The sequence below is a fragment of the Phalangium opilio genome, unplaced genomic scaffold (genome assembly GCF_054372755.1).
Source record: "Phalangium opilio isolate 3A_F unplaced genomic scaffold, DU_Popi_V2 ptg000054l_1, whole genome shotgun sequence".
In the NCBI taxonomy this organism is placed as follows: domain Eukaryota; kingdom Metazoa; phylum Arthropoda; class Arachnida; order Opiliones; family Phalangiidae; genus Phalangium; species Phalangium opilio.
This window is the reverse complement of record NW_028324173.1, coordinates 3,198,174-3,205,966: the sequence shown is the minus strand read 5'-3', so window position 1 is coordinate 3,205,966 and position 7,793 is coordinate 3,198,174. Positions and strand designations below refer to the sequence as shown.

The following is a 7,793-nucleotide window of genomic DNA, read 5'->3' as shown; positions in this document are numbered from 1 at the left end:
ACATCTGAGACGTCACAACACCGCTCCCGGGAGGGCTCAAACCACCAGTCTTTTGAATAGCAGCTGAACGCGCTAACCATTGCGCCACGGAAGCCCAAAAATTAAATGGTTTTCAGGAATTGTGGAAAAACCTTGACTTTTTACTTCACATCTGAGACGTCACAACACCGCTCCTGGGAGGGCTCAAACCACCAGTCTTTTGAATAGCAGATGAACGTGCTAACCATTGCGCCACGGAAGCCCAAAAATTAAATGGTCGTCAGGTATTGTGGAAAAACCTTGAATTTTTACTTCACATCTGAGACGTCACAAAACCGCACCCGGTTGGGCTCGAACCAGCAACCTATTCGTTAACAGCCGAACGCTCTAACCATTGAGCCACGGAAGCCCAAAGATTAAATGGTCGTCAGGTATTGTGGAAAAACTCTGACATTTTACGTTACATCTGAGACGTCACAACACCGCTCCCGGGAGGGCTCAAACCACCAACCTATTCGTTAACAGCCGAACGCGCTAACCATTGAGCCACGGAAGCCCAAAAATTAAATTTTCGTCAGGTATTGTGGAAAAACTCTGACATTTAACGTTACATCTGGGACGTCACAACACCGCTCCCGGGAGGGCTTAAAACACCAGTCTTTTGAATAGCAGCAGAACGCGCTAACCATTGCGCCACGGAAGCTCAGAAATTAAATGGTTGTCAGGTATTGTGGAAAAGTTATGACTTTTTACGCTACATCTGAGACCCCACAACACCTCTCACGGGTGGGCTCGAACCACCAACCTTTCGATTAACAGCTGAACGTGCTAACCATTGCGCCACGGAAGCCCGAATATTAAATGTTCGTCAGGTATTGTGGAAAAAGTCTGACATTTTACGTTACATCTGAGACGTCACAACACCGCTCCCGGGAGGGCTCAAAAAACCAGTCTTTTGAATAGCAGCTGAACGCGCTAACCATTGCGCCACGGAAGCCCAAAAAATAAATGGTCGTCAGGTATTGTGGAAAAACCTTGACTTATTACTTCACATCTGAGACGTCACAACACCGCTCCCGGATTTGCTCGAACCACCAACCTATTCGTTAACAGCCAAATGCGCTAACCATTGAGCCTCGGAAGCTCAGAAATTAAATGGTTGTCAGGTATTGTGGAAAAGTTATGACTTTTTACGCTACAACTGAGACCCCACAACACCTCTCCCGGGTGGGCTCGAACCACCAACCTTTCGATTAACAGCTGAACGTGCTAACCATTGCGCCACGGAAGCCCAAAAATTAAATGTTCGTCAGGTATTGTGGAAAAACTCTGACATTTTACGTTACATCTGAGACGTCACAACACCGCTCCCGGTATCTCTAGTAGACACAGAGTTATGGGCCTGCAAAATATAGTCTAATGCATTTTCTATGGAGGGGTTTGTTTGTTCACGTATTGCTTAATTACTTGACCCTGTTCTTTCGATTAAAAATAATAACATATCTTTAGTGTAGCGGTTATCGCATCCGCCTCACTCCCGGAAGGCCACAGGTTCGAAACCGCGAAGTTTTTTTTTTTTTTGCTTGGAACCAGCAAAGATCTTTATAATTATCCGAACATTTGTGTCAAGGTCACATTATTTACATCCCCGTATGTCTGGTAGAACCAGAGTTACGAGCCTCCAGAATTTAGTCTAATGTATTTCCTATGGAGGGGTTTGTTTGTTTACGATTAACTTAATTACTCGACTACTGTTTGTCGTAGCCCTAATTCTTAGTATGGCTAGATGGGGGACAAATTGGTCTATAACATACTCAAAGGACATCCCCGTATCTCCAGTAGAAACAGAGTTAGGAGCCTGCAAAGTTTTTTTTCAAAAATCAAAAGTAACCTTCTAACAATAAGTGAGACAAAAAATAAGTTGACGACGATATTGAGGTAGCCTCAAGTTTAAAGTATCCTTGTATGGGGAGCAAAGAGTACTATAACATATCCAAAGGAGATCCCAGTATCTCTTGTAGAACAAGAGTTATGAGCCTTCAAAGTTTTGTGCAAAAATCATAAGTAACATAATAAAATAAGTGAGACGATACCAAAGTTGACGAACACTTTGCTTAATATCTCGGCCCCTGTTTGTCGTAGCTCAATGTTTTTAGAATGGTTAGATGGGGGACAATTTGGACTATAACATATCCTAAGGACATACAGACAAATTGGACTAAAACATACTCAAAGGACATCCCCGTATCTCCAGTAGAAACAGAGTTACGAGCCTGCAAAGTATAGTCTAATGCATTTCCTATGGAGGGGTTGTTTCTTTACGTTTAACTTAATTACTCGGCCCCTGTTTGTCGTAGCCCAAAGTTTTTAGTATGGTTAGATGGGGGACAATTTGGACTATAACATATCCGAAGGACATCCTCGTATCTCCAGTAGAAACAGAGTAACGAGCCTGCAAAGTATAGTCTAACTCATTTCCTATGGAGGGGGCTTGTTTCTTTACGTTTTGCTTAAGTACTCGGCTCCTGTTTGTCGTAACCCAAATATTTTAATATGGTTAGATGGGGGACAAGTTGGACAATACCATACTCAAAGGACATCCTCGTATATCGAGTAGAAACAGAGTTACGAGCCTGCAAAAAATAGTCTAATGCATTTCCTATGGAGGGGGTTTGTTTCTTTACGTTTTGCTTAAGTACTCGGCCCCTGTTTGTCGTAGCCCAAAGTTTTTAGTATGGTTAGATGAAGGACAAGTTGGACTATAACATTTCCTAAGAACCTCCCGGTATCTCTAGTAGACACAGAGTTATGGGCCTGCAAAATATAGTCTAATGCATTTTCTATGGAGGGGTTTGTTTGTTCACGTATTGCTTAATTACTTGACCCTGTGAGAACATTAAGATCGGTGGGATCCGATGAAAGCGGAGTTAACGGTCTTGAATTTAGGCAACCCTCTATCTGTGTGACTACGGTTGAGAACTCTTCGTAGGTCAGTCTGGTGTTACCAATGACTCGATGTAGGTGGTATTTTACCGACTTGACGCCGGCCTCCCATAGTCCGCCAAAATGTGGGGCTCCGGCAGGGTTAAAATGCCATGTTATGCCCTGTGCGGAAAGATGATCTGCGACAGCTGCATTGTGTGGATTTGACTGAATCAGTTTCATAAATTCCTTTAGTTCCTTGGCGGCCCCAACGAAGGTCGTTCCACAGTCGCTATATATATCGCTAGGCTTCCCACGTCTTGAAGTGAATCGGCGCAATGCTGCCAGAAAGGCTTCGGTGGTTTGTGATGAGACAATTTCAAGATGTAGTGCCTTCGTCACGAAGCATACAAAAAGGGATAAGTAAGCCTTGTAGGATGTCTTGCTTCTCGGAGTGATTGGACGAAGATAAAAGGGTCCTGCGTAGTCAACGCCAGTTCTCGCAAATGCTCGGCAGTATTGAACTCGAGCCCTTGGTAGATCACCCATCATCTGGTTAGCGGTGGCGGCACGATATCTGGTGCAGACTGCACATTTCCGAATTTGGTGTCTTACTGCATCTCTTCCTCGAATGATCCAATACTTTAATGATAGGATGCTCTGAACCATCTGAGTACCAGCATGCAGATTTTGGGTATGGGCCTCTTGAATGACCATCTCCGTAAATTTGTGATGTCTCGGTAGCAGAATTGGACGCTTTGTGGCTGTATCGAGATCTGCGTGTTTAAGTCTTCCTCCTACACGGAGGACCCCGATGGAATCCAAGACAGGATGTATACATAGTAGTTTGCTTCGCTTCGGCAACGGATTACTCTGGCGTAAGGACTCTATCTCTTCCGGAAACATTTAGGCTTGGACTATCTTTACTAATGTGAGCAACGCGTTCTCTAATTCCATGCTTGTCAAGGGACCAGAAAGTATTACGGCTTTGAAGTTGGGGTCTTGTCTCTTCCGGTAACTGTTCAGGCCATTATGTTTGAAACGAAGTATCCATGCTGTTATGCGTCGTAGTCGCAGAAGCGTAGAGAACCGTGTAAAGATGTCGTTATCAACAATTATTCTTGTGGTCATAATGACGATTTTTTCTTCTTCTTCGATGGCTGTGGCATTCGTCTTGGAATCCGAAATGGATGGAGTTGGCCACGGCTCCCGACTGGATAGCCATAGAGGTCCCTTCCACCAGAGTTTATGGTTTAGTAGCTCGGGCACTGATACTCCTCTGGAGGCTGCATCAGCTGGATTCTCAAGTCCGGGAACATGATGCCAGTGTGATACCGGAATTATCTCTTGAATTCTTGAAACCCGGTTTGCGACAAACGTCTTCCATCGACGTGGACAAGAGGACAGCCAACATAATACGATGGTCGAATCTGTCCAAGCTTTAACTTGATTGAAGTTCAGATTTAAGGACTCTTGAACTGTTTCCATGAGATCCGCAAGGAGCAATGCACCACAGAGCTCCATCCTCGGGATTGATATCGCTTTATTTGCCGGAGCCACTCTTGTCTTTGCTGTGAGTAATGAAATGTGGACATTTCCAGCTTGATCGACCGATCTCAGATATACCACTCCAGCGTATGCTTTCTCGGATGCATCCGAAAATCCGTGAAGTTCGAGAACGGATATCTCAGGTAAAGAATGCATCCATCGGTCTATTCGAAGATCTTGAATGTTTATAATGGAATTCTTGAAATCCGCCCATAATGTTTGAACTCCTACGGAAGTTTCGGCATCCCAATCGATTTTCTCCTTCCATACATCCTGCATCAAGATTTTCGTGCGAATAATGATGGGGGCAAGCCAACCCATGGGATCGAAGATCTTCGATATTTCGGAAAGTAGAGTCCTCTTCGTAAGAGGTAACTGACAGGGCGCAGGTTGTACTTTGAACAGGAACTGATCTTTCCTCGTATCCCAGTAAAGTCCGAGTGTCTTGACAAGAGCATCGTCATCCATCGCTAGTATGTTCTTGGAATCTTGTAACTCAGGCGGTACTTCTGTTAAACAATCAGGGTCGTTTGAGGCAAATTTACTGAGTCGGAAACCGGCACCATCGCACAGTGAGCGAATCTGGTATATAGCGATCTTAGTTTGTGTTGCGGTTTGTCCTCCGCTCATTACATCGTCCATGTAAAAATCCCTTTTGATAATCGCAGCTCCCAACGGATGTTCATGTAACCCCGTGTCGCCCAGCTCCTGCAATACTCGAGTTGCCAAGAAGGGTGCCGAGGCTGTTCCATAGGTTACAGTGTTCAATTGGAATTCTTGAACAGGAGCCTTGGGTGTCGACCGCCACAGTATGCATTGCAGATTTCGTTGTTCTGGGACTACTAGTATCTGGCGGTACATTTTCATGATGTCAGCGACAAAGGCAATACGATGTATTCTGAACCGCATGACAATGGCATATAGCGAATCTTGGACCACTGGACCCACGAGTTGCGCGTCGTTGAAGGAGAATCCAGAGGTGGTCTTAGAAGATGCATCAAAGACCACTCGGAATTTACAGGTTTGGTTCCAATCTTTCATTACATAGTGATGAGGAATATAGACTCTTGCAGACTTCTTTTGGTTCTCTGGCAAGATCTTCGACATATGTCCCAACTCTTCGTACTGTTCCATGAATCCTTCGTATAAGGCTTTCAACTCCGGGCGTGCGTCGATCTTCCTTTCAATTTGGTAGAATCTTCTCAGGGCTATCTCGCGCGAAGATCCAAGAGGAATCGTTGGCTCTTTCATTGGTATGCGTACCACGAATCTTCCGGCTGGATCTCGGTAATGGAACTTTAGAAAATCCTCCTCGCAAGCTTTTTCTTCCGGCGTCATGACTTGTGTCTTTGGCACTTGTTCAATCGCCCAAAATTGATTCAGGGTTTCTTCGAGTGTGAGAGTATGATGAAGGTGTACTCTAGGTTGGTCAATGCTCGTCGGCCCGGAAACCAGCCATCCTAGCTTGGAATTGATCGCATCCGGAGAAAAGGCATCCTTGGTTCGTTTCCCATTTAAAAGGAGTTTGAAAAATACGTCAGCACCCAACAGTAAATCAATGTCGCCAGGGATGTTAAACTCGGGATCCGCCAGTCGCAGCTTCCTGAGATGAGGCCAATTGCTTGTATCATATTTTCGTAAAGGTAGCTGACATGTGATTTTCTTCAATACATAAGCGTTGACACAAAACCTTTCTGACGTTGTGTCCTCGAAGAATGGTTTGAAATGAACCTGAGTAAGTCCTCTAGCTCGACCGAGTTGCGTCGCACCTAGGCCTACTACTTCCGTCTGGACTTTCTTTCGTGCGAGGCCCAGTCTCGCCATGCACGCTTCGGAGATGCACGATACAGTCGATCCGCCATCCAATAGAGCTCGAACTTGAAGGGCTGTCTCTTGCGCAGTTTTTACTTTGATTACAGCGGTAGCTAGTATGGAATCATCCCTTGCACAGGCGGCGTCCTGGACATGAAAATTCTGCGCCTGGCTTGGTTGTTGTCTATCGGACTCTTTTGTATTGGATGGTTGACTACTTGACTCTTTGTCTGGTTTCTCAACTTCCACGTGAAGAAGGGAGTGATGCTTTTTATCGCAGGTCTTGCAGTATTTTTCCAGTGGACATTCTTTCACTCTATGTCCCGTCCGAAGGCAGTTGAAACAAAGGTTCGATTGCTGTACTAATGATCGTCTTTCGTGGACCTTCATAGCGGACAGTCTTGGGCATCGGAAATTGAAATGATTGGCGGAACAGAACGAACATTTACCATCTGAGGACGATGCTCCAGTTCTGGTGTGCAAGGTCACTGGGTTCCTTGTGACGTGAGGATTGCGACCGGATGATGATGCCGCCAAGGAGCGCGCTCTTTGTTCAATAAATTCCAGCAGATCGCTTGATTTTGGTATCTCTGTGTTCTTGAGACTAAGTTCCCATTGCTCCTTAGAGGACGGATCTAACTTCTGGGTTAGAAGGAACAACAGAACGGCATCCCATTTATTCGCTATCGGAAGAGTGTCGAGAGCTCTGGTACATTCCATCGCCGCATCCAGGATCGATCGTAAGGCATTTGAGTTGCTGGTTGGTATCATGGGCAGCGAGCAGAATCGTCTCATAATGGCAAAGTAGAGTTCTCTGTTGTTTTCGAACCTCTTGGTGACCGTATCCCAAGCAATGGTGTAATTGGCATCAGAAATGGTGAGTGATTTGATTAGATTTACGGCGTTTCCGGTTAAACTTGACTTGAGATAGGTAAATTTCTGGGCATCTGATAATTCTTGATTGTTGTGGATGGCAGTGAGGTACATGTCCCGGAATGATATCCAATTATGTATTTCTCCCGCGAACGTTGGGAGGTTGATTTTAGGTAATTTGATCTCCGAATATGACCCTACAGACAACTGACGTGTCGAGATTGGAACCATAGTGGCTAGCATAGATTTAAGTGCGCATTTCGAATTCGTATACAACGTGAATAAGTCATCCCATTTCCGTTCATGCAGGCCAGCATTTTCAGCGTCCAACGAGACCACCTTGACATGCGCATCATCGATGACTTGCCACGACTTGTCCACTTCTTCCAGAAAAAATTCCAATTGCTACCTCAATATCGTCGTCAACTTATTTTTTGTCTCACTTATTGTTAGAAGGTTACTTTTGATTTTTGAAAAAAAATTTGCAGGCTCCTAACTCTGTTTCTACTGGAGATACGGGGATGTCCTTTGAGTATGTTATAGACCAATTTGTCCCCCATCTAGCCATACTAAGAATTAGGGCTACGACAAACAGTAGTCGAGTAATTAAGTTAATCGTAAACAAACAAACCCCTCCATAGGAAATACATTAGACTAAA

At 44.8% G+C, this 7,793-nt stretch overlaps 2 protein-coding genes across 2 annotated transcripts; both read right to left on the bottom strand.

The window, feature by feature from the left end:
- Positions 1-2,850: 2,850 nt before the first annotated feature.
- LOC149670721 (uncharacterized) lies at positions 2,851-3,807 on the bottom strand. The gene has a single exon (XM_089840458.1). The coding sequence runs from the start codon at positions 3,805-3,807 to the stop codon at positions 2,851-2,853; it is 957 nt and encodes a 318-aa protein (XP_089696584.1).
- On the bottom strand, positions 3,808-7,365 carry LOC149670720 (uncharacterized). The gene has a single exon (XM_089840457.1). It carries the CDS (start codon positions 7,363-7,365, stop codon positions 3,808-3,810), a length of 3,558 nt encoding a protein of 1,185 aa, XP_089696583.1.
- Between the last annotated feature and the right edge of the window lie 428 nt (positions 7,366-7,793).

What these genes read in the sequence shown, in the direction of transcription:
- LOC149670720 (XM_089840457.1), bottom strand. Translation starts at nt 7,365, where the DNA reads ATGGTTCCAATCTCGACACGTCAGTTGTCTGTAGGGTCATATTCGGAG.
- LOC149670721 (XM_089840458.1), bottom strand. Translation starts at nt 3,807, where the DNA reads ATGTTTCCGGAAGAGATAGAGTCCTTACGCCAGAGTAATCCGTTGCCG.